Source organism: Myodes glareolus, chromosome 9 (assembly GCF_982192425.1).
Source record: "Myodes glareolus chromosome 9, mMyoGla1.1, whole genome shotgun sequence".
NCBI lineage: Eukaryota > Metazoa > Chordata > Mammalia > Rodentia > Cricetidae > Myodes > Myodes glareolus.
Window position 1 is genome coordinate 55,392,378 of NC_142034.1, and position 26,758 is coordinate 55,419,135.

At 42.2% G+C, this 26,758-nt stretch overlaps 1 protein-coding gene across 6 annotated transcripts in view; it reads left to right on the plus strand.

Annotated features, from left to right (window-relative positions):
- Ndel1 (nudE neurodevelopment protein 1 like 1) overlaps positions 1 to 26,758 on the plus strand; it is a 37,031-nt gene that overhangs the window by 418 nt on the left and 9,855 nt on the right. For 3 of the 6 annotated variants that reach the window (XM_048448316.3, XM_048448315.3, XM_085695121.2), the window contains exons 1-7: positions 6,368 to 6,500; positions 13,154 to 13,251; positions 14,929 to 15,082; positions 16,460 to 16,608; positions 18,409 to 18,545; positions 20,782 to 20,955; positions 22,406 to 22,497. In XM_048448316.3, the coding sequence (XP_048304273.1) occupies positions 13,166 to 13,251; positions 14,929 to 15,082; positions 16,460 to 16,608; positions 18,409 to 18,545; positions 20,782 to 20,955; positions 22,406 to 22,497 (792 nt within the window). In that variant the 5' untranslated portion in view covers positions 6,368 to 6,500; positions 13,154 to 13,165. Of the gene's footprint in view, positions 1 to 6,302; positions 6,501 to 7,028; positions 7,172 to 13,153; positions 13,252 to 14,928; positions 15,083 to 16,459; positions 16,609 to 18,408; positions 18,546 to 20,781; positions 20,956 to 22,405; positions 22,498 to 26,758 lie in introns of those variants that run through there. The other 3 variants (XM_085695122.2, XM_085695123.2, XM_085695124.2) reach the window with 3 other exon arrangements.

The following is a 26,758-nucleotide window of genomic DNA, read 5'->3' on the forward strand; positions in this document are numbered from 1 at the left end:
ATGTATACTGAGTGCAATGACGTATGCCTGTAGCTTCAATCACTTGGGAAGCTGAGGCAGGAGGATCACTTGAGCTAAGGTTGTTTTAATTTTTTTCTTTTTACGTTTATTCATCTTATTTTATATATATGGGTGTTTTGCCTGGATGTATATTTGTGTACCGTGTGTGTGTGCGAGCCTGGTGTCCTCAGAAGTCAGAAGAGGGCATCAAACCTTCTGTAACTGGAGTTACAGGTGATTGTGAACTACCTACCATATGGGTGCTGAGAATGGAACCCAGGTCCTCTGCAAAAGAAATAAGTGGTGGCTTTTTTTTTTTTTTTTTTTGAGACAGGATTTCTCTGTAGCTTTGGAGACTGTCCTGGAACTAACTCTTGTAGACCAGGCTGGCCTGGAACTCACAGAGATCCGCTTGTCTCTGCCTCCCAAGTGCTGAGATTAAAGGCATGTGCCACCACCGCCCGCCAAGTGTTGACTCAGGAGTTTGAGGCCACCTTGAGCATCATAGTAAGACTTTGTCTCTTAAAAACAACAAAATCAAACAAACACACCACATAGTAAATTCATTACCTCTGGTTCCTGTTGGTTTATAGACAGCTGGAGTTTGCAGGCAGAAGTTCTGATGATGGGAGAGCTGAGGTTGGGGACTGTGAGCCTCTCTGAGTAGTTTGTGGATGCCGGCAGTTCAGGGAGGTACTGAGGCTGCAATAAAGACAACTAACGGAGTCTTTACCTTCTTCCTTTTCTCTCTTTTTTACTTTTGAGAGGGGGCAGGGGTCTCACTATGTTGTCCAAGCTATTTGCTAACAATCCTGCTACCTAAGCTTCCTGAGGAGCTGGGACCAGGCATGCACCACCATATTAGGCTTAGAAGTGGGCATTGTGGTATTAAATGCAACCAGTTGCCATTCACAATCTTGAAAGAGGAAATACATTGTCTGGTCAAAGGCTCTGGCTTTCTGTAGTTAGTCATCCAGACATGTTTATCGAGTGCCTATTCCATGCCAAGAACTATGGTGAAAAAGTATAGTATATTTCTTTAGCTAGACATCTGCACATATTTTTAATTTATTTAATTTTACTTATCTTTTGTATCCTCTTGTTGAAAGGGTCTTGACAACTTAACGGAAGAAAAAGAAATCCCATGGACATTATGTCCTGTTTTCACTCAGAAAGCAGGTTTTCTGAGTCAGTGTTTTACTGTGTATCCCAGGCTGACCTTGAACTCACAGCTATCTTCTTGTCTTAGTCTCTTAGGTATGCAGGCATAATACCTGCTTGGCTAGGGAACACTTTCTGCTCCTCTTTGTCCACTGGTCTTAGTTATTTTTTTTGTGCCTCTATTTTCTTAATGACTGTTTTCTCCATTAGAATATAAACTCTTTGGTTGGGGTAGGGTGAGGAGGTATATTTTAAAGTTAAGGTAGGAGCTCCAAGGCCTAGAGGAATGTCTTGGACCCAGCAAGCATTAAACACATGGTATATGACTGACAGAGTTTCTTCTCTATACAAAACCATTTCTTACCTCAGAGCCTATGTTTGCTTGATTGTTTTGTTTTTGAGACAGAGTCTCATGTAGTCTAGGCTGAACACACTAAGTAGCTGTGTAGCTGGAGATGGCCTTGCATTTCTACTTCCTGCGTGCTGGGATTACAGGCATACACCTGCATGCCTGTGTTTATGCAGTGCTGGTGGGGGAGCCCAGGCTTCACACATGCCAGGCAAGCACTCTACCGAGTGAGATGCAGCTGCAACTCAATTGATTTTTTTAAGAGTAAAAAAACTAATATTACAGCTGGGCGGTGGTGGCGCACGCCTTTAATCCCAGCACTCGGGAGGCAGAGGCAGGTGGATCTTTGTGAGTTCTACAGAGCGAGTTCCAGGACAGTTCCAAAGCTACAAAGAAACCCTGTCTCAAAAAAAAAAAAAAAAAAAAAAAACAAGAAAAAAAAGAAAAGGCCTACGTTGTCACCGGAATCCTAGTTCCTCTATAACCTGGCATTAGTTCATGAAGCCTTTTATACCCCTGAAAAATCTCTATTTGTATTAGTTTTCAGGATTTGGAACATTTTCCAGAAAGTTCTGCTAGTCTTGCATCAGTTCATTCTTCTTCTTCTTTTTTTTTTTTTTTTGTTGTTGTTGTTTTCAAGACAGGGAGACAGGGTTTCTCTGTAGTTTTGGAGCCTGTCCTGGAACTAGCTCTTATAGACCAGGCTGGCCTCGAACTCACAGAAATCCACCTGCCTCTGCCTCCCAAGTGCTGGGATTAAAGGTGCGCGCCACCACCGCCCGGCCATTCTTCTATTTTTACTGAAACGTATTAAATGAGCATTTGCCAAGTGCCCAGTGCTATGGGAAGACTACAACAACACGTCCTTACCTTGGTAGAACTCAGGGCTTTTTGGGGAGCAGTGTCAGGGGGTGGGTACTTCTATAAGTAAAGGCCATTATTTAAAATTTTTTAAGTTATGATTTTCTATCTATTTTTGAGGCAGGGTCTCACTATACAGCCGTGACTGGTCTGGAACTCACTATATTGACCAGACTGGCTTCTGCCTCCTAAATATTGGGATTGAAGGTATGCAACACCATGCCCAGCAATATTTATTTAAAATAATTTTGTGTGTGTGCCTGCATGTGTATGTATGTCACGTGTGTGGGCGCTTGTGGAGGTCTGAAGAGGGTGTCGGATTCCATAGAGCTGGTGTTACAGGCAGTTCTGAGCCATCTGACAGCGATGCTGAGAACAGAACTCAGGTCCTCTGGAAGGGCAGTGTGTTTCACTGGAGAGTCGCCCCTTAGCCTAAATCTGGTTTGATTAATTATTTATTTGTGTGTGTTGCCTTGGCACACATGTTGGGGTCGGAGGACAACTTGAGCAGCTACTTCTTTCCTTCTGCCGTGTGGGACCCAGGGATCAAAGTCAGGTGGTCATACACTGTGGACTAGCAGCTTTACCAGCTCAGCCATCTTGTTGGTCCCCAAACGTAGTGCTTCTAAGTTTTCTTTTAACTATGCGGTGCTCTATTTGTGTTTGGATATCAGGGAGGGCTTCCTGCCTAAAGAAGGCAGAGAGAAAGGCGGCAGCCTAGCTTCAGAAGAGAAAGGCGGCAGCCTAGCTTCAGAAGCCGTCGTCCCAGTGCACAGGGCAGTGGAGTTAATTTGATGGTGCTTGAGAGGAAGGGAGCTGGTCTCTGGGGGTGTTTCTCAGTAACCATTCTAGTGCTGTGAAGAGACACCATGACCAAGGAAACCCTTATAGAGGGAAACATTTAACTGGGGACTTGCTTAGAATTTCAGAGGCTTCATCTGTGATTATCGTGGCAGGAAGTGTGACTGGCAGGCAGGCACGGTCCTGGACGAGTAAGCGGAGCTTACATCCTGGTCTGCAGGCAGGAGGCAGAGAGAAAGAGTAAGACTGGGCTGTCATCTAATCTACATGGGAAGTAGAAAAAGACAAGATCTCCTGAGTAAATTGGGAGCACGGAGATCATGGGGGGAGGGTGGAAGGGGAGGGGAGCGGAAAAAAAAATAAAGGCAAAGACTGGGACTGTCCTGGGCCTTTGAAACCTCAAAGCCCTCCCTGGGTAACACACCTCCTCCAACAAGCCCCCAGTATCTAACCTTCCTAAACAGTCCGCCAACTGGGAAGCAAAATTCAAATATATGAGCCTAGGGGCCATTCTTATTCAAACCAGCACAGGGGAACACAGCAGCCAGTCTTGCTTAGACTCAGGTGAACCGCAGGACATGGACTACTGGGCTGGGGTGGAGCTGCTCTGTGGGCTCTGGTCACCAGACTGTAGCCTATCCTTCATGGCAAAGGTAACAGAGAGACACGCTTCGAAGCAGGGATGCTCTGTATACACAGTGGAATTTTAGTGATATTATTCGGACAGCTATGTAGAAACTGCTAGGGTGGAACAAGATGCCATTCAAGGGAGGAAAGCACAGGTCAAGAGCAGGCTTTGGACTGGGGGAAATGCAGGGAGAGAGAAGTGGGAAATGAAAGGGCCTGAGTTTACAAAGGGAAAGTTGTTGGAACACAGTGATCACATAGGTGAACTGTAAGCCAGAGAGGGCGGTCATTAGGGTAGAGCTGAAGGCTTTGTGCTTCAGTGACTAGAACATGGCACAGCTGACAAACATGTAAGTCATTCTAGAAATTTCAGTCAAAACAAAAGGAAGATCTGTTGGGGTTTAGGCATGAGACATCAGGTGGACATGAGGCAGATCATTAGCCACCCTGTCTATTGAGTACTCCTCTCACGACCTCATCTGTACCCTTAAGGATTAGTAAAAAACATACTGATTAAGGGGATATAGAAAAGTTAGACTGAATGAAGTAGTCTTTGTGTGTGCTTTGTCTTTAATTCCAGGTGTTCTTATGTAGTGGTTAGGCTGGCCTGCAACTTTTCAGGATTACAGGCATGCCGCCAGCAAGCCCAGTGAGTCTTTGATTTTGAGATGTCTTATTTACCTGACTTATTAGTTAAATATGTTTCATCTTTTCAAAGTTTTCATAGCAGGTCTGTATGCACTATATGGCTAGTCTTATGGCAACTTGATATTTCATGTCCTGGCAACATGAAACATGGTATTTCATGGCCACAAGAGAAACTCGAAGACAATTACTTATTTTGAATATGTGATTGGCCAAAGTCCAGCATTCTCACTAGCTGGACTTTGGGCTTGGTCCCAAATCTCCCCTCTGGTAGCTGATCTCCCTCTACCAGTTTGAGCGGTGGAACTGGATCTTGCTTTCTTGGATTTTGGAGTTTGCAGCAGGAAGACATTGTGGTATTTGTGCATGTTCTCAGATTGTGACATTGAGCTTTCTGGCTCAGTGTAAGAAAGGCTGGAGTCGATGTAAATTGTTTTGGAAAGCTTTATCGAGGTAGAAGGGTAGGACAGTTCTCACTTTTCCTACCCTTCCAAAGCTGGTTGTATAATGTGTGCTTCCTTTTGAGACTGATTGGCGTAATGGAAGAAGGTGCGGCAGTGTGCTGACTCTGACCCTATTCCAGCCCCTGGGCTAATGAGGAAGATCAGAGCAGGGCCTTTGACTTCTGAGGGCTCTGTCAAGCTAAGCCCATTCATTAAGATGGGGATGACACAAAGATATTGACAAACACCGGTCCTCGGGCCACAGCAAGCGGGAGGGGCAGGAGCCTGGGAGATGATGTCAATGTTTTCCCGAAGGGACTGGCTTGCCATTAGGTGACTCAGTGTGTTTCTTAGCACCTCAGCCAGCAGGCAGGACAGAAGTTGAAGTCTTTATCTTTTCCTCTTCGGGGTGGAATGTTCACGTCGTGGCACTGGGTCCATAGGAAAGCCTTCGTTAATCACCTCCCTGCCTGAGATCTGATTAGATGGAGCACAGCTTCAAGCAGGACAGCAGAGCCTCAGTTTGAGTTTCAATGCTGTTCCAGGATGGTCTGGCCTGGAGAGCAATCTGTGAGTCTTAGGTTACAATATAGAAAATAGAGCTAATGAGTCCAACCTGGTAGGTTGTTGAGGATTAAAGGGCAGTGTATGCAAAGCACTTAGCAGCGTCATCTAGTCCAGCAAATGGTGTTATGTTTCCCCCCTTGTCAGCATAGTGGTGGATAATAAATAGTATGGCTTATGCACTTGAATTCTCACTGTAGTTGAGTGACCTTGGGGCAACTTCATCTTGCTCTTTCTTTCTTGTATGACGAGAGTAACAAGGAGTTACTGGTACAACTGCCAGTAGAACAAACTGCATCTACTTCACAGTCTAGTTCAAGGTGCTTTAGACCCCACTGTTCCTCTGCTCCTTAGCGATTTGGGTTCTCCTTAAAAATCCATCTTGCACTTTTTTTTTGGTTTATATTCACCTTTCTCAAAAGTATAACTGGGCGTCTTACGCTATGCTCTTGTGTCTCCAACCTCAAAACCAATCCCCAAAGCACTGAAATTAGAATTACACTGAGCATGAGACAGCAAAAGTCCCTAAACTTATTCCCCAAATACCTTTTACCACTTAAGTTTCCCCTCTTTGGACAGTTACACACCTTTCCTGTCTCCTTTTTGGGCCAGTACTCCTTTACTCCCGCTTCCCTTCTTACTCTAGGGAACCACTCTGGACAACAGCACAGCTTCCACAAACCGCAGAGGGCTAAAACTTACTCCGTGTCTGGGCCGGGGAGCGCCTGCGCAGGACTGTGTCGCCGGCCTGACGTCAGCGCGCAGGGCCTGGGTCGGCACCGTGTAAAGCCTGCCTCCCCCAGCTCCTCCCCCGCACCCTCGAGTTTCTGCGCATGCTCCCGACTCCGCCCCCCCGTGCGTCACAGAATGGCCTCCGACACCCAGGGAGCCCCTGACGTGTCGGGGAGGAGCCCGGTGCGAGGGTGCGCGGAGTGGAGCTCAGGGCTGCGGAAGGGAGCAGAGCTGAACGGCTGGGCGGGCCTGGCCAGGCCAGCGGAGCGGAGACGTCGGCCGAGCGGCGGCGAACATGCGCTTTTGACACGTTGGCGGTGAGCTCCGTGCGAGCGAGGCAGCCCCTGGGGTCGAGCCGGGCGGGCGGCGCCGAGGCCTGCCCCTGGGGGAGCCTGCTCGGCCGTGGACCGTGGGCTCAGGCCCCGCCGGTCCGGGCCGGTCCGGGGACAACTGTTTCAACCGCTCTAACTGTCCCCTCCTCACCGTCGGAGGTGTGGCCCACCAGGGGCACCTGCGAAAGAGCGAGTCACGGGCTTCCCGAGGAGCGACGGAGGCCGGGACGTGGCACTGGGGGCCGGGACGCTGACGGCTCGAGGAGTGGCCCTGTCGGGGTGGCAGCGGCGCGCCCAGCTTCTCGCTCCACCCATCCTGGATTCCCTTGAGCCGCCAGGGTGGTTAGGAGCCTGGCTGGATTTTGGTTTCCCAGCGCCTCCTTTTCTGTTGGAGGCGAGAGCGGGAGCAGCCCGCGTTGGCAGCCACTGGCAGTCTTGTGACTGCCCGCCACGAACTGCTAATCACCCGCTTTGGAGTTGGGGAAAGTATCTCCAACCGGGTTCGGTTGCTTGTGCTCGCCTCTTATTTTTCTCTGGGAAAGATGAGATAACTAACCCCTTAAGTTTAAGGCGAGTGAGGGTTCTTTTCATCATTATGGTCCATTTCTGCCTGTAGCATTTGTGAACATTTGTTGGTTGCACTTGAGACGGATTCTGTAAGTAACTTTTTGCTGGATGGGTAAATTGAGTCCAGATACAGGAGCAACGAAGTGATTTTTAACTTGGCTTCCTTCGTCTGGTGAGACGCTTGCTTACCTTGGATCAGAGTTAGCCTTTCGAGGTTCAAGGTTCAGGGTTCCGATTTCTGTTTTTATTTGCCTTCTTCAGCCAGAAAGAGGCCAGAACATTGGGCTTGTCAAAGATAATACCAGAAGTTAGTAGATGACTTATTTATTTTCGAGTAAGTTGATTAAAAACCCCATTCAGTTATTAGAAGAATCTTACCTGAATCTTGCTTATGAGTGCTTGGTTATTAGTCTGATAAATTATGTTGCTTTCACTGCACTTAAGAGAGAGGCATTGTCTGCCGAATCAGAAAGTTGATAGGTAAAACTCAGCATTAAGTTGAGAAGCCAAAGGAGGCAGAGTTGAGGGTGTCTTTGGAATCGTTGCTAAAATCTTTATTTCAACTAGGAATGCATACAGAACAAAGGAAACTTTTAGGCCTAATCTCAGTAGAAGTTGCTAAATCTGCAGGGGCTGTGTTTTGAATTAGATAAGTTCAAGTTGGCTACTGAGCATTTGAAATAAAAATAAACCTGAATGTGCTTTCATGAGGCCAACCAAACTTATTTTCATTTGTCTTTTAAACCATGTTAAAATAAATTTGAGAACTGAGAACTAAGGTTAAAATTCCTTCCTATTCGAGTTTCTAGGCACTTGATAAGGTAGAAAAGTTGATGGAACCACCTTCATTCTGCATATATGTTAGTAATCTATCATATAAAATAGTTTTCCTTAACACTGTACAGAGTGTCATTCCCAGTAAGGTATGTTGACTAGGCTGTTTAAAATCCAAGTGAGTTAATTGTCAGTTGTGAGCCATCTGAAGGTCATAGAGAGTGTGATAATGTCTGATGTAAAAGTTGTAATTTTTCTTCCGTGTGAGACATAGTATTAAGGAAAGGTCGAGAGGAGCAGAGAACACTTGTCTGCCTCCGTCTGCGTCTACCTACAGTCAGAAGACTGTATATGTGCCGTTTGAGCAGTTTTTTTAAAGCAGTGAAAATTTGACATTGGCTAACTTTCTGCAGCCTTAACTTTCTTCACTTACATAATCTCAGAGGACAGTGAACACATCCGCTCAGTGTTAACTGGAGGCAAACTCCACAGTCTTCGCAGTCTCAGAAACAGTTTTGGGATTATCTGCAGTGGTAGCACATTATGTTATTTATTATTTACTTTTCTGGTTTTTGGAGACAGGGTTTCTCTGTGTAGCTTAAGAGCCTGTCATGGAACTCGCTCTATAAGCCAGGCTGACCTTTAACTCACAGAAATTCACCTGCCTCTGCCTCTGGAGTGCTGAGATTAAAGGCATGCACCTCCACAGCCCAGCCTATATTTTGTATTTATAAAGAACCTGATTTTTAAAAGGATAACATGAATAGGGGTAGTGGGATAAAGCTGGGTACTGCCAGGAGGAAGCAATAAACACTGATGTTTGCTGGCTAGCCAGTATAGCCTGATGGGTAAATTATAATCCAGTGAGAGACCCTTTCTCAAAGAAAGACTACCACCATGAAACCAATAAACCACCAAAGAAAACCCAAAACGGTAGATGGCATTCCTGAGGACTGACACCTGAGCTTGTCCACTGGCCTCCACATACATGTACACAAAAATCTGCTTACAAACATCTACCCCCCACATCCACTCCCACATGAACACACAGAAGAACACAAAAATAATGTAAAAGAACATACAGCCTTAGGTAATTCTGGATTGTGCATTTTAAAGAGCTAGAAGGACTTTGAAAGTTTTCACTAGAGAGAGCTGATAATTGTTGGAAGAGGCGAATATGGTTAACCCTATTTAAGTAGCATGTAGTGTATTCATATATCAAACATTACATGGTATTCCATTGATATGTACAGCTTTTTATGTTTTCTGTGTAACCTAAGGAAATTTGAAAATAATATGTCTCTACTTAAGAACCAAAAATTGAAGACAAATACATAGTTTATAGCATATTGCAGAAGTGTAAACAGTGTTCTTCCCCAGGGACCATTGCTGAGCTAAATGCTCTTCAAAGCAGTAGCCACTAGTAGGTCCCTTTGTATTGTATATCAGAGCTCAAACAACAAAATGACCTCCACACGGAAAAGTGAGTAAAATGTATAGATGAAACTGATTCTGACCTTATTTGTAGGATTGGTTCCGCATTCAAACATCAGACATTAAAATGAATGTTAGATGCTCAGGAAGGCATTAGCAGTGACTAGAAATGCCCACAAGGACACTGGTCCTTGGTACATACAGTCAACAATAATATCAAATGTTGCATAGTAACAAAAGGATAGAAAACTCAAAATGTCCCTGCTGGTGAATAAAATGTCAGTACTCAGATGTAGCTCTGCTTCAAGGATACAGAGCAGTCTTAAAGTATGGCAGAAAAAATAGGGGCCTGAAATGACTGTTGAATAGGCTAAAATATTCATTTGGGGAAGAACAAGGCTAAGATATTATCAGGATCTACCAAGATTAGACAGGGTGTAAAATGGAGAACACAGACTTGTTTACTAAATCCTGGAAGCAACATACAAAACTTAGAACACATTCAAGAGTGAAAATAGAAAGGTTAATTAATGGACTTGTTCCAGTTGTTTAAAAATAATATATAATTTATTGAGTTAAATCTTTTTAGATATGTGGGCTGGAGAGATGGCTCGGTGTTTAAGAGCACTGACTGCTCTTTCCGAGGACCTGGGTTCAGTTCCCAGCACCTACGTGACAGCTCACAACCATTTGTAACTCCAGTTCTAGGGGATCCAATGTTCTCTTCTGGTTTCTGTGGGCACCAGACACACCCATGCTACACAGACCAAGAATCCATACACAAGAAATAAAAATAAGTAAAGGTCTAAAAAAGATGAAAAAATTAGATTTGAAGCATGAATTAAAATTTTTGTATACAGATAACAACAGTCTTAAATTGTCTACCCCTCTTCCCCCCCGAGGTAGTTGTGTGCAAGAGAAAGAGGGAGACAGAGAGAGAGAGAGAGAGCGCCCAAAGCATTCAGTTATGGCTTTGCTAATTGACAAAGGAATAAGCACTTTTACATTGCACATTTAAACAGCCTTGTAGTCATAGTTCCTATTCTGTGTATTTTTTTTTCCTTAGTTTGAGAGCCATCTTTCTTTATGAGCTATTCTGGGCTGTTGGCCTAGGCTTTATCATGGGACTTCATTGCAGTCTTGGGGTGGAGCTGCTATGTCTTTCATCCTGTGCCTTCCAGGTCATTTATTTTGAGTGATATGGAAGAATGTATAAATAAGACAGAAGAGATAAGATTTCTGTCTTATTTATAAATAAGGAACTAACTAGAGAGACGTAACCTTTAGTTTCTCGTCATTGGTTTCTTGTGGAAGACAGTATCAGCAGCCATGGACCTTTGCTTCTCGTGCTATCTCTGGTCTTTATAACATTCTAAAAATCCATAATTCATTGGCTTTTATATAGAAACTAGACATTTGAGCTTCCTATTAACACATGGTTGCCAGTATTGAAATAATTAATCTAAATTTGAGGGCAGGGTTGGATTTATTTGTTTGCTTATTATATTAGGAATGAAGTCCAGGACCTAACACAATACCTATATTGACTTCTACTCCCACCTCTAGAGGACATTGTTCTTATTTGTGTTTTTTAATTATTTCATGTATATGGGTATACATGCCAGCGTGCACAACTAGCTTGCCTGGTGTCCACAGAGACCAGAAGGAAGGCATCAGACCCCATGGAACTGGAATCACAGATGGTTGTGAGCTGCCATGTGAGTGCTAGGACTCAAACCCTGGTCCTCTGGAAGAACAGCAAGTGCTCCTAACTGCTGAGTGCTCTCTCTGGCTCTTGTTATATAGATTAAAATTTATTGCAGTTTTTGGGACACTTTGGAAAAGATCTTTCATAGTGCATTAGAGGAGACAGGGATTGTTGTTTCAACTCTAGGTGTTGCCACATATTTCCTGTAATTAGTCTTCATCTGGATTGTTAAATTACTTATGGAGATGTTGGTATTAATTCTGATGAGTTTCCAATACCACAGGGTGATGCTTGTGCTTTGGATCTTTTGAGATACTGAGTGACTGTGGCTGCTGAAGAGCCTTCCTGATCCATAGACTGCCAGACGTCAGAAAGTGGCCTGTTTGGGCAAGAGAAATGGGAATTTCTGAGACTTTGGCAAAGGGACAGAATTATAGAACCAATCAGTATTTATTAGTCAGTATACATACTTGAAATAGTTAGCCACCCAGTATAGTCCACACCTTTGTTAGATGAAGCAAAGGAACAACTGAAGCCCTAAGAAAGTAAGTGGTTTGTATGAGTAATTTAATGGCAGAATTGGGACCCTAGAGCCCAGCCTGAGCAGGACTTCCAGCCCTGTGTGGTTCACATATTAAAGTACTCTTGTGCTATAAAGACATCTCTAAGAATAAAATGATACAGAAAAATCTGTGCTAGTGTAGGTGTAATCAGAGTAGAAAACAGTGTAACTGGTCAATAAATACATAAATAAATAGTGCTTAATAATACCTTACTAGTATTCAGCAAATGATTGGAGCATTAAGTGCCTTCTCTGAGCAGTCATATGCCGTGAAGAAATACAAGGTGTTAGAATCTGTTTCTTTGAAAGAACTTTTAGGGCGATTGGAAGATAACTGAAAGATTTACTAATAAGATGTCAAGATAATAGATGATCAGCAAAGACATGGTTAAGGAAAATTGGTTCAGCATTTGAAGTTATTTTTAGTTTCACTCCCACTGAACATCGTTCTCTTGCCTGTCTTGTACACACACCTGAATCTGGAGTTCTGTATGTGCCGTGGTTTGTGACTGGGCTATTGTTAAACACAGAAGTGAATTGTTTAGATGGGCTCTGAGTTCTCTGCATTTCCAAGGCTTTATAGTTTGTTTTAGATTGTTCTTCAGTCCTTACTGGCCGGCACACATTGTGGTTTAACTCAGTAGACATTATTGTGCATCTGCTATGTGGATGTGGTGCTGGGACAGAAGTAAAGAGGGGATTGTAGAAAAGATGTGGCAGGAATCTGGAGCGGGCAGTCATCTTGATGTTTTTAAACTGTCCTATGATCATTTGGGAGTTTTTCCTAGTTGAAATGGCAAGAGCAACTAGATCCCTCCCTCTGTGAATACCTTGGGGGAAGAACTGAGACAAAGATTATTGCAGTTGGAGATGAGTGGACTGTTGGGGTAAAGCTGAGTTGAAGGATGACTGAGGATGTTTTCAGAAGAATGATTTAAGAATGTGGGTCTTGCCTATGTAGTAGTCTCACTTGACATGAGGGTTCTAAGCAGCTTTCTTCTTTCCTTCTTTGCTTCCCTCTCCCTTTCCTCCCTTCTCTCTCCCTCCCCACTTCCTTTTGAGTCGGGGTCTCACATAACCCAGGCTGGCCTTGAACTTTCTATGTAGCTGAGGATGAGCTTCCGCCTCTAATTCTCAGTGTGAGGTTTCATGTGTTGCCAGAGATGAGACCTTCGGCAAGCACTTAAACACCTGAGCCATACCCCCAGACCCATTGCAGGTGTTTTAAAGCAGTTATATGTACATCAGGGAAATGTGTGGCGTGGCAAATTCTTTGCCTTTTTTTTTTCTTTTCTGTCAGTGGATTCCCTGAAGACCAGTTGGCTATAAACTAACTGCTGGAACTGTATGTAGGGTAATTCTGTGGTCTGATTATCTAGAACCCAGTGCTATAGCTGACAATGCCTCGTTCCTCTGATCCTGTTGATGTCATCTGCTGTCATGATCCTGTCCATAATGTTGGTTGTCCCTGAGTGAGGTAGAATGTGTTCTTAAGTTTGGGAAAGTTCCAGTCACTCCTAGAACTTTGGAAACTACCAAATGTAGTGTCATGCTTCCACTCACCTACTATCTTCTTTGTCTTTAATGTCACAGGCTTTCTTGATCATGGATGGTGAAGATATACCAGATTTTTCAAGTTTAAAGGAAGAAACTGCTTATTGGAAGGAACTTTCTTTGAAGTATAAGCAAAGGTAGAGTTTAAAAACTATTAAAATAGGGGCGGGATTTGGAATATGCCATGTATAGCTTGCACATGTTTTTCTTTGAAGTATAAAGCTAACTTTAGAGCTTCCGGTTTAGGATTGTGGTTCCATAGTCATAACAATGTTTATATTTAAATAATATAAGACTACCACCAATCTTTATGTTCTTCAATTTGAAATAGCAGGAAACGATAGTGCCACCTATGATTTCTTCTGATTGCTTGCTTCCTGTGACTTGTCACTAGTCTGGGGGCTGTCTTTGGCCTTCCCTGTGTGTACCAATACTCCCTCATCATTTGCTCATTTGAGATACTTAAGACAGACTTTAGTCTTTTCAGGATTGCATTATTAGTGTTGGGAGGCAGCTGAATTTCCAAGCTATGGAACATTTTATGAAATTGCTTTTATAAAATAATATCTTACTTAGTTGGAAAGAAAATAGCTCTTTGGCCTCAAAACTTAAATTCATATTATTTGCTGAAACTTTCTTATATATATATTTTGAGATTTATTTGTTTTTGTTTTATGTGTATGGGTATTTTGCCTGCATTTATGCCTGTGCAATGTGTGCATGCCTGGTGACCATACAGACCAGAAGAGGGCATTATATCCTCTGGGACTGGAGTTAAAGATGCTTGTGAGCTGCCATGTAGATTTTGGGACTTGAACTCTGGTCCTCTGGAAGAGCATCCAGTGCTCTTAACCACTAAGCCTTCTCTCCAGCTTTGAAATTTTACTAAAACATACATTTTTCTCATTTGGTTGACAGAGTTAACTAAGCCTTATCAGATCCCATTGGTCTTTCCTTGTGGTTTTATCAGGCCAAGAGCTGAAGATGCTCTGTGTCCAGCAGAGATTCTTCATTTGTCCTAATGTTACAGATTCCTCTAGAGGCAGGGAAGTCTATGAACCTCTTCTTCTTATTTATATATATATATTTGTTTGTTTGTTTGTTTTTCGAGACAGGGTTTCTCTTTAGCTTTGAAGCCTGTCCTGGAACTAGCTCTTGTAGACCAGGCTGGTCTTGAACTCACAGAGATCCTCCTGCCTCTGCCTCCCCAGTGCTGGGATTAAAGACGTGCGCCACCGCCTCCTGGCTTTAGAATACATTTAAATGCAGAAAATTAAGCAATAGAATTATAGAGGAAACCAAGTACTGAAAAAGTTATCTAAATATTAAATTAGTTTGTAGTGTTAAAGTAATGTATTAGTGCATTAGATAAAAAGATGGAGAAGCATAGTAAACTCCCTTGTTCTGAATTAGTACGAAAGGTGAGTGATGCTTAGGTCTGCACCAGCCATTGTGATTTGAGAGTATGTGTTGACTTCTATTGATTAGAATGGAAACTAATGCCCAATTGAAGTTACTTCAGTACATATATATGCCCCTCCTCTTTCGATTTTATAGAGGGAGAAGCTGGTGGTTTTGAGCCATGTAGAACTACTTTTGTAAATACTTTAATTACTCATTTACATAGGTTTTTTTGGGGAGGATAGCATATAATTACCTTTTATTGAATCTTGAATACATATGGAGCAAGAAGTACAAGACTTTTTTTTTACTGTTTAATATTTTATGAGAACATTAATTTTCATTCAGAAACTACTGAATTATATGAGAAGACTCAACTATTAACTCATCTTTCCCACTTTATTTCTGCTTAGCTTCCAGGAAGCTCGGGATGAGCTAGTTGAATTCCAGGAAGGAAGCAGAGAATTAGAAGCAGAGTTGGAGGCACAGTTAGTACAGGCTGAACAAAGAAATAGAGACCTGCAAGCTGATAACCAAAGACTGAAGTATGAATTGGAGGCGTTAAAGGTAACTGTGGCAGAGGCTACTTCCCCGGGTGCAGTACTGTCTAGTGCGCTGGTGTGCTAGGTGAGAAGTGTAGGCCCAGATGGCTTGGTTGGGAAAGGCCCTTGTCAGTAAGCCTGACCACCAGAGTTTTCTTCCTGAGACCACATGATGGAAGAGGAGAACCTTTTTCTTCAAATTGTTTTCTGATCTTCACAAAGGTGCTCAAGAGCATATACATACACTACATGAAATTTATTAATATTTAAAAAATGAGAAATGTGTTATTCAGTAGTACTAAAAGAAGCAAGCAACCAAGAATGTATGTATTTTTAAGAAGCTTAAGGTAGATTTTTGATTTTTTTTAATGTAGAACCAATAGGTGGTTCAGAGTTTAGACGTTTTCATAGAATTTTATGGCTGTCAGTTTTCTGCCTGTCACGTTCCTCACTATATTTTAGTTTCTATATTTCTAAAGCTTCCTGATTTTTTTTAGGCAAATTTAGACAAATTTGTTTAGACAAATTGCTTGCTTAATTGTGTATTACCAAGAAATTATATATAAATATATATATATTTATTTAACTGTTCGGCTAGTAGTACGGTTTTAATATAAAGTTCTGGTGGGCAACCAAGAGTATTATCAGTGGCCTGTGTGATTTGGGCACCTCTGGGGTCCTTGAGAGTATTTCTGTCAGTTTACACTCATCTTGCAAACTTAGAAGTTACCCAGTCAGGTTTATGTTTCCTTTATTTTCTTTTCTTCTCCTCGCCCCCTCCCCTAAGATAAAGCTTCTCTGTGTAAATCCCTAAACTCACTTTGTAGACCTGGCTGGCCTTGAACTTACAGAAAGCTGCCTACGTCTACCCACCCAGGTGCTAGGATTAAAGATATGTGCCACCATACCTGGTTTATGTTCTCTTTTTCAAGATTTAATTTTAAAATTATGAGTCTGTGTGGCTGTGCCATGTTAGTATGGTACCCATGGAGGCTGCAAAAGAGCATTGGCTCTCTTAGAGCTGGAATCGCAGGTGGTTATGAGCCGCTTGACACGAGTGCTGGGAATCAAACTCTGGTCCTTTCCAAGAGCATCACTTCTGGAGTCATCTCCAGCCCCCAAGTTTAGATGCTGAGGCAAGGATTCTATTATTTTACTTTTCAGAAATATCATTTTTTTCTGAGGGAGAATGGTTATTATATAAATTTCATATGAGTTAAAGACATTTATAATGGATTTGTCCATATAATTTTAAAATTATTACAAAGAGCGGTGGGTTTGCTATCAACTCAGATTGTGGTGAAGTCCTTTGATCTTTTTTCCCCCCTTTAATTTGTGAAATTCTTTTATTAATAGACGATGATATATTAACCATGATCTTTCTCTGCATCTCTTCTTTCAGGAGAAACTAGAGCATCAGTATGCGCAGAGCTACAAGCAGGTCTCAGTGTTAGAGGATGACTTAAGTCAGACCCGGGCTATTAAGGAGCAGCTTCATAAGTATGTGAGAGAGCTGGAGCAGGCCAATGATGACCTGGAGCGAGCGAAAAGGTAAAGAATGCTGTGCATTTCCACCTGGATCTTAGGAACCCATTTCCCCCTTTACCATCTTGTGTCATATGTAACGTATTCGAGTGAAAGGAACCAAAAAAAAAAAAAACTGAAACAAAACAACAAGCCGGGCTTAGTAGTGCACACCTATAATTCTAGCACACGGGAGACTGAGGCAGGTGGGTCTCTGAGTTTGAGGCCAGTCTAGTCTACATATCAAGCTACAGACCAGCTTAAAAATGTACATCCCTAAAACCTTATCTTCTTCAGTAAAGTAATTCCAAGCACTTTCACAATCCTCTTGTCTCTGCTCTTCATAATGCTGGTTACAGACACACATAAAATCATACCCAGTTTGGTATTTGGGTGTTGGGACTGAACTCAGGTCCTCATTGTTGTGCAACAAGTATTTTTTTTTTTTTTTAAGTTTTTGGTTTTCGGGGGCTGGAGAGATGACTCAGCGGTTAAGAGCATTGCCTGCTCTTCCAAAGGTCCTGAGTTCAATTCCCAGCAACCACATGGTGGCTCACAACCATCTGTAATGAGATCTGGTGCTCTCTTCTGGCCTGCAGACATATACACAGAAAGAATATTGTATACATAATAAATAAATAAATATTTTAAAAAAAGTTTTTGGTTTTCGAGACAGAGTGTCTCTGTGTAATAGTCCAGGCTGTCCTGGAACTCACTTTGTAGTCTGGCTGACCTCGAACTCATAGAGATCCCTCCTGCCTCTGCCTCCCAAGTACTGGGATTAAAGGCGTGCCTGGAACTTTTTTTTCTTTTTTTTTTTAAAGATTGATTTATCTATTATATATGCAATGTTCTGTCTGTGTGTATGCCTGCATGCCAGAAGAGGGCACCAGATCTTATTACAGACAGTTGTGAGCTACCATGTAGCTGTTGGGAATTGAACGCAGGACCTCTGGAAGAGCAGCCAGTGCTCTTAACCACTGAGCCCCCTCCAGCCCACAGCCTAGTTACTTTTTCTTTACTATTTATCAATTGACTCTTGATTGACATGATGCTAGTTACTGTTCTTGGAGCTGATCTCTAAGAACACCTACAATGATAAGTGCTCCAGTTAGAAGAATGTACGAGCTGCTCCAGAGCATCTATAGTGCCCGTGGGAACTGGAGAGACTGTTTACACATTGGAGCTAAGTCTGCTGGGTGTGATTTTATGTGTGTCTGTCACCAGCTAAGAAGAAAAGATAACTAGGTGGAGAGACAGTGAAGAACTGAGAGACAAGAAGAGGTTGTTTTAATTGGCGGGTCTAGTGACAGCTGAAGAATATGAGAATGGAAGGTTCTTGGGGCCAGGTCGTGAGTAACCCTGTGTGCTATGTTTGAGAGTGTCTCTCTCTTTCTTTGTTTAAACAAAGAGTAATATCTGATCTTGATTTGAGAAGTCAGTACTGAGAAGTTTATGGAGGAGATGTAAAACAATTAAGCAGTAATCCAAATGACGAAAAAGAATCAAGGCAGGAGAGGGAACACTGTTGGGGCCAAAGACTCAAGGAGAAATGCTTTGGAGAGATATTTTGGCATCTGACTGTAACTGATAATATTGGAATTGGCATTCTGAGTTCTAAGTTTAGGTTGAGAATTTTATTTCTGTAGCAGATAGGGGAAGGGAGGCTACAGAGTAGGTACATGCTAATGTTTGTGAGATCATTCTCCAAACTGGGTCAGGCTGACTGGGTCAGGAACGGCAGGAGATAAACTGACTGCTTCCCTTTGTACTAGCTGTTTGTACATGTTATTTAGTTCATGGGCTTTTAAATTTGTTTTTTTAAAGGGCAACAATCGTTTCATTGGAGGACTTTGAACAAAGGCTAAATCAGGCCATTGAACGAAATGCGTTTTTAGAAAGTGAACTTGATGAAAAGGAGTCTTTGTTGGTCTCAGTACAAAGGTTAAAGGATGAAGCAAGAGGTAAGTGTTATACCTTAGCAGGTATTTATCCATTGTCGTGTGTCGTGTCCCTGAGCCCGAGGAAACCAAGGGTCAACTATTTTGATGATACTGGGAATCAAACCCAGGGCCTTGAACATGCTGGGTAAGTGCTCTGCTTCTGAGCTGTGTCCATCCCTCAGTTTCTATGAAGCTCTAGTTTTGCATGCATTTGCTTACCTTTTAATCACTGTGCCGACTGCTTTTAACCGATAACTTATTTCACACCCATATCATCATCATTGTAAGAAGTAATTATGACCTCTGTATTAGAGATGAGAAAAGTGGGGCACAGAGATTTTGAGTTTTCCCAACGTGGTACTGCTTTCAGTTGGGATCTTTTATTGATTCTGTTTAAATACCTTCATGTTATCTACTTAGGACCATGTGTGTATTGCTGTTTATTATACATGTAGCTAGTACACACGTTCTTTAAAACTTCTGTCTCTCCTCAGAAGCACAGTAAAATTCAGAATATTATAAAGAAGAAAGGCTCACTAACAGTGTGACTTGGTTCAGCTTTTTGTGACTGTACATAAATATATCCTTATGTTTTTCTTTATATAATTCCTGACTTGTTTCCTATGGCAGATCAGTGGACACACAATTTCCCTTTCTTATGCTTAATATAGGGATTATATGTGCCATCCCCAAGTTTTTAAAACAGCTTTGGATCTGGAGAGATGGCTTAGCAGCAGCTAGGAACATTTACTGTTCCTGAACTTGTTTCCTTTATAATAATCTGAATTTTATTGTACTTCTGGGGAGGTGAGAAAGAAGGGTTTCTTTTTTTTTTTTTTTGTTTTGTTTTGTTTTTTCGAGTCAGGGTATCTCTGTGTAGCCCTGGCTGTCCTGGAACTCGTTCTGTAGACCAGGCTGGCCTCAAACTCACAGAGGTCCACCTGCCTCTGCCTCCCAAGTGCTGGGATTAAAGGCGTGCACCATCACTGCCTGGCTCCTCTTACTTATTTTTAATTTTGGTTAAAACACAGAAAATTGCACTTAATATCTTTCCTGTTTTTAGACAGGATCTCATTGAATAGCTCTGACTGGCCCTCAACTCGCAAGAGATCTGCCTGCCTCTGCCTCCTGAGTGCTGGGATTAAAGATGTGTGCCACCATGGCCTGGTGTTGACTTTTTAAAAAAGTTTTGGTTATTTTTTATGTGATTGGTTGATTTCATTTTCTGTAGTTTCCTCAAGGTTTGTTTAAGTTGTAGTGACAGGATTTTTTTTGTTTTTGTTTTTGTTTTTCAAGACAGAGTTTCTCTGTAGCTTTGGTGCCTGTCCTGGAACTAACTCTGTAGACCAGGCTGGCCTTGCCTCCCGAGTGCTGGGATTAAAGGCATGTGCCACCACTGCCAGCAGGATTTCTTTTTTTTAATTATTAAAAAATTTTTACTTTTTTTTTGTGCATGCATGCTTGCATGTACCTGTGTGTGTTTGTGTGTGCATGTGCTACACCTACCTGTACCTGTCTGCATGAGCGCAAAGGCATGAGTGTGGAGTGTAGAGGACAAGTTTTGGGAAATTGTTCATTCTTTCTTTTAAAAATAAGTGGATTAAAAATTCCATTGCACACATTTGTTTTCTTTTCCTCCATGAGTGGTCTATGGGGTTGCTTGCATCTCTTGTTCTTGTGAACAATGCAACTGTGAATACAGGTTGCATATATCAGTTTGTAATTCTGGAGCTAGAATTATAGGCAGCTGTGAGCAGTCTGACACAGATTGGGAACTGAATTTGTCCTGTGGATAAGCCATCTCTTCAGCCTTCCTTGATTAATTTCTTTTTGCCTTTAGGCATAATACTGTTCTCTGAGGGTTAGCATTTTAAAATTTTCTTTGAAAATAATATTTACTTATCTAAAGTGTGTGTGCTTGTCCCACTTCGTGAGTGTGGAAGTCAGAGGACAGCTTGTAGGAGCTGGTGCTCTCAGCCTACCGCATCAGTCTCAGGGATGGAACTCAGACCGTCAGGCTTGGTAACAGCTGCCTTCATCTACTGAACATCTCACTGGCCCATGTTTTAAAATTCTAACAGATTATTTAAATTATAGAGCTCACAATTTTATTTCAAGATGAACATTTTTAGATAGAAAGTTTGTTTTGAGAATTACTAACTTAGGAGGAATGTCTTGATAATGTTTTAGTTGGAACTTTGCAGGATAATTTGCTCCCTCTAGTAAGGATTTCTGCTTTGTTTTCAACATTTTGCAGATTTAAGGCAAGAGCTAGCAGTTCGGGAACGACAACAAGAAGTGACCCGAAAGTCTGCTCCCAGCTCCCCAACTCTGGACTGTGAGAAGATGGATTCTGCTGTCCAAGCTTCACTCTCCTTGCCTGCAACGCCTGTTGGCAAAGGAACAGAAAACAGTTTTCCTTCACCAAAAGGTTTGTATTTTCTCTCTGAAGCTGTACTAGGTGATCATGTAGTGCATGTGCTGCTGGGACAGGAGATGCTGCAGTTACTCCAACAGCTGTGAAGCGAAGGCCATTGATGCGTGGCAGATGACATGATGCCTGCAGTTAAGGGAGGAGCAACGTTAGTGAAACTTTTGAAAAGTTAGAAGCTTTATTTATTTATATTCTGAGGCAGGTTTCTCTGAGTAGCTCTGGCTGTCCTGGAACTCTGTAGACCAGGCTGGCCTTTTTTGGCCTTTTTTTTTTTTTTTTTTTTGAGATGTGGTTTTTTTTTCTGTAATCCTGCCTGCCCTGGTACTTGCTATGTATACGGAGCAGCCTGGCTTCAGCCTCACAGAGATAGATCCACATGCCTATACCGCTCCCAGTTTGACATAGTATTCTTTTAGTTTTTTTTTTTTTTTCCGAGACAGGGTTTCTCTGTAGCTTTGGTGCCTGTCTTGGAATTAGCTCTTGTAGACTAGGCTGGCCTTGAACTCACAGAGTGCTGGGATTAAAGGCATACGCTGCTACCACCCGGCTGGCAGTTATTTTTTTTTATACAATGTATTATGATCATAGTTTTTCCTTGCTAATCATTTCTCAGATTCTCCTAGCCCCCCTAACACTACCTTCTTTTCTCTTTTTATTTCTCTTTTTAAAAAAACAAGTTCATTAACAACAAACAAAAACAAGAATAAAACAAAACTAACAAGAAAATGAGAAACACATATATACGTAGACGCACACATACACACCATCTCATAAAACATAAAATCAGAAACCATGATGTACATGCAAAACACCAATAAGGTTTAAAAAAAGAAGCCCAAATAAAGCAATATGAAATACAGACACACAGACACACACACACACAGACACACACACACGACTGCTGGGTATGGGATCTGCCCTTAAGTGGTTTATCTACCTGTGTGAGACTCCCTTGGAGAAATGAGCTTTTCCTTTGTGGGCAGTTTTCAGTTGGAGATAGCTTCTTGGTTAGGGGTAGGGGCTCATGTCTGCTCCCCCTTCTCAGCACTGGGCCCCTTTCTGGCTTGCGCCTGCACAGGCCATGTGTGCTGCCAGTCTCTTGAGTTCATATGTGGCAGGTGTTCTAATGGAGTATCTTAGTAGTATCTGTTAAGGACAAAATGGGCAGCCCTCTGCCCTCACAGTTCTATTTTTAGGATTTCTAGAAATACCTGTTGAGATGTTTAAGGATCTTTTGTCCTTGTAGCAATTTGGAGTAGTGACATACTGACGTAGTCTGAATTATGCACCAGTTGCCAAATGGTTAAGCCTCTTTATGATCCCTCACTTTTGTAAGTTATCTGTGTCTCAAAATAGTATGTTTTTATATTAAATGTGTTCTACTTTGTAATATCAGTACAAATAGAAGAGGCGCTGCTGATGTCGTCACTCTGCTCTTTCTCTGTAGCTATACCAAATGGTTTTGGAACCAGTCCACTAACTCCTTCTGCTAGGATATCAGCACTAAACATCGTGGGAGATCTCTTGCGGAAAGTAGGGGTAAGCATTTAATTATTTATCACTAGGTGTTTCCACTGCTGAGGTAGGTTACTGTGGTGGGAACCGATATGGAGCGGAGAAGCACCAGCATCCACCGACTGATGAGCAGAGACTAGAGAAACACCCCAGCCTTGGGTTTAAGAAGGCATTTTTGTAAGGGCCTGGGCTATGAGGTTACCTATGGGCACTCTTCCTGTTTCCCATTGCTGTCCTGTCTACAGTGCAGCTCCTCTAATTCCGTTCTTTGCCTGTGGTTCTTATCCTTCTGGTTTTTTCTCCTTCTTGTATTGTGGGACAGTGTCTGGCTTGGGCATTCTTTGGGTCTTACTGTTCTTGGGCTACTTCAGCTTCCGTGCCTCATTCATGGTTTTCTTCAGTAGCTTGGCTTTTGAAATATGAAGCTGGTTTTTTCTTTATTAATTTTAAGATTTATTTATTTTATTATCTTATGTATGAGTTGCATTTATGTCTGTGCACCATGTACTTGGTGCCTGCTGAGGTCAGAGAGGGTGTCACATCCCTGGGACTGAAGTTATAGATGGTTGTGAGCTGCTGTGTGTGTGCTGGGAATCAAACCTGAGTCCTCTGCAAAAGCAGCAAGTGATGTTAAATTCTGAGCCAACTCTCCAGCTCTGGTTTTTCTTTTTTACAAAAAGTTTTTAAAAAGTGTGTGTGTGTGTACATGTGCATGTAAGGCAGAACAATTTTCAGGTCTAGTTTCCACTTCTACTACATGGATCCCAGGGATCAAACTCAGGTTACCATGCTTGGCCACAAGTATAAACTTGCTGAGCCATCTCACCAACCTGAAACTGATTTTTCTGCTAATGCCTTTTTGTTTTTTGAGATAGCATCTTGTTAGTCTCAAATTCATGAGCTCAGGTGATTTTCCTTTTTAGTCTCCCAAGTAGTTGAAGCTACTATAGGATGTACCCTTCTTACTCCGTTTTTCTTTTTTTCCAGTACCTGAATCTTACCTAGAATACTGCTGTTTGCTGGTCTTTATCAACCAGCTCTTGCTTTCATTTGTTTCCTGCTCCTCAGGACTCTCAGTGTTTGTTGTCATTGTGATTTCATTGTAGTCATCTTGGTCATAAGGAGACAGCCACCTGGAATAATTAAAGAAGTGGATTGCTAGAAGTTATGGGACTTGAGATTTTATTTTATTTTATTTTTTGTTTTTTTTGGACAAGGTTTCTCTGTGTAGCCCTGGCTGGCCTTGAACTCACAGAGATCTGCCTGCCTCTGCCTCCCAAGTGCTGGGATTAAAGGCATGTGTGCCACCACCTCCCGGCTTTGTGATTTTATTCTGTTGCTGTATAGTCAGCATGTCTAGCATTAGTCACATATTTCCATCAGCGACTTCTTCTTAGCCAACCCTTGTGACTTTCTGCCATTTGTCATTCTTTACTTTTTTGTATATGTGTTTCTGAGTGCAGGCACACACATCTTATGGTCCATCTGCAGGTCAGAGAACATGATGTGGGATTCCCCCCTGTATGCTGTGAATATCATTGGTTAATAAAGGAACTGCTTTGGGCCTATAGCAGAGCTATAGCAGAACAGAGCTAGGTAGGGAAAACTAAACGGAATGCTGGGAGAAAGGAGGCGGAGTCAGAGAGAAGCCATGTATCCCTGCCCAAGACAGATACTGAAACTTTGCTGGTAAGCTACTGCCATGTGGCGATACACAGATTAATGGAGATGGGTTAAATTAATATGTCAGAGTTTGCCAATAAGAAGCTAGAGCTAATGGGCCAGGCCGTGATTTAATTAATACAGTTTCTGTGTGATTATTTCGGGGCTGAGCAGTCGGGAACCAACAAGAACAGTTTTGTGTATTCATCTTTGCCTTCCACTCATCTGAGACAGAGCTTACAGCTCACTGCTCTGTATAATCAGGCTAGCTGACCATTGAGTATGCAGTGGTCCTCCCATCTTCCAGCATTTATCTTCTGGGATTTTAGACACTTGAGCTGTTGGACTTGAATGTGGTTCCTGGAATCTGACATCAGGTCACCAGTTTGTGCTGCAAATGTTTAACTCATTGTATCACCTCCCACCCCACTTATATTTGTGCAAGACACTTTGTGAAAAAAGCAGAAATTGGACTATACGTTACCTAAAGAAGAAATTGGCTGGGTATGATGGTCTGTCTTTGCAATCCCAACATTCCAGGAAGCTGAGGCATGAGGATTGTGAGTTTGAGTCCAGCTTGGTTTACATAAGATCCTGACTTAAGATAGAGGTGTGGGGGAAGGATGCATCTAAAACACAAGGTCCTTTGCTGCCCTGACCTTCACTCTTTTTAATTTTAATTTTTTTTTTTTTGGTTTTTGAGACAGGGTTTCTCTGTAGCTGTGGAGCCTGTCCTGGAAGGAGCTGTGTTGACCAGGCTGTCCTTGAATTCACAGAGATCTGCCTGCCTCTGCCTTCTGAGTGCTGGGATTAAAGAAGTGCACCACCACTGTCCAGCTCTGACCCTTACTCTTAAAGTGGACTATTTTCTAGCCGTCACATTAGCTCCCAATCCTCGTTTTAAAGTTACTGTAAAGTTAATTGGCTTGAATTATTCATGCAGTATGTATAGCTGGCTTTCCTCATCCCTGCATTAGCAGCGCCTTTACCGCTCTTCGTTGTAAAGGTGGTAGTTTGTTCTCGTCATTTGAAATGATGTGTTTATTTTCTTTAACTTTAAGCAAAAAAGGAACTTAGCCTGTCTCCTCTCAATCCAATTGAAATAAATTTATTTATGATATTAGAGATGGAACCCTGGCCTCACAATAGTAAGTGTACATTTTGCTCCTGAGCTGTGTTCCAGCCCTCATGAATTTGTTAGATTACATTCCCTTCTCTCCTTCCCCCACCTATTCCTTCCTGAGCTATCTGTTGTTTGGCTCTGTAAATTGAAAATTAGGCAGCATTTATGATATGGTGCTCATGTATATGTCATTTCTCATATAATTGTAAAGGAGGATTTACAATTATAAATTGTAATATATTTTACAATTGTCTGTCTATATACTTACCTTTTTATTTTGATCTCATCATGTAGCCCAGCCCTGGCTGGCCTTAACTAGGTACCCTTTTTCCTCCCTTTTCTGCCCTGGAGATCATGCGCCATCATGCCAAGCTTCACTGTGTATTTTATGTATATTTTCTCTCTTTCGCTGTTTTTCTCTTTCTCTCTATGTGTGAGTGTACGCTGGGAATTAAATCCAGAGTTTCTTTTAAAAAATATTTAGGGGACTGGAAAATGGTTTAGTGGTTAAGAGTACTGCTGCTCTTTCAGAGGATTAGGTTTGGCTTCCAGCACCCACGTAAGGTTTCTTGTAACTGCCTGTAACTCCAGCTTCAGGATCTGACTCCTTCTGTCCTTCTGTCTTTCATGGGCCACTGCATGCACATGGCGCACATACACTCACACAGGCATGCACACACATACATTAAAAAAGTGAACTGGGCAGTGGTGGCGCATGCCTTTAATCCCAGCACTTGAAAGGTAGAGGCAAGTTGATCTCTGTGAGTTCAAGGACATCCAGGGCTACACATAGAAACTCTGACTCACAAAAACAAAAGACACCAAAACCAAACAACTAACCGACTAAACAAACAAAAAAATCCAAGAATTTATTTTTATTTTGTTTTAGTTATGTGTATATGTGTGTCTGTGTGTTGGTAGGTGCATATGAATGCAAGTGTCCTAGACCAGAGGGATCAGATCCCCTAGAGCTGGAGTTACAGAGAACTGAACTCAGTACACTCTTAACCACTCAGTTCTCAGGAACGAACATGTTTTCAGACTTATGTGGCAAGCACTTTTATGTGCTGAGGGATATGCTTTTACATTGAGCCATCTTGTGTGCCCCCAGAACCTCTTGAATGTTAAGCTAGTACCCTGTCACTTAGCTGTGACGCTCTCAAACCTGGCCTCTTTCCTCTCTCCCGTCATCTCTCATTTTCTTCCTTTTTTCTTTTCTCTTTCTTTTTTTCTTTTCTTTTTAAAACATTTCTCCACTCCCTATCCAAGTCAATTCAAGTCCCTCTTCTCAGTTTTCTTTTCTTTTTTCTTTAAGATTTATTTACTTATTTATTTATACAGTATCTTGCCTGTAGGCCAGAAGAGGGCACCAGATCTTATAGATGGTTGTGAGCCACCATGTAGTTGCTGGGAATTGAACTCAGGACCTCTGGAAGAGCAGTCAAGGCTCTTAACTGCTGAGCCATTTCTCCAGCCCCCCCCCCTTTTGTTTTTAATTTG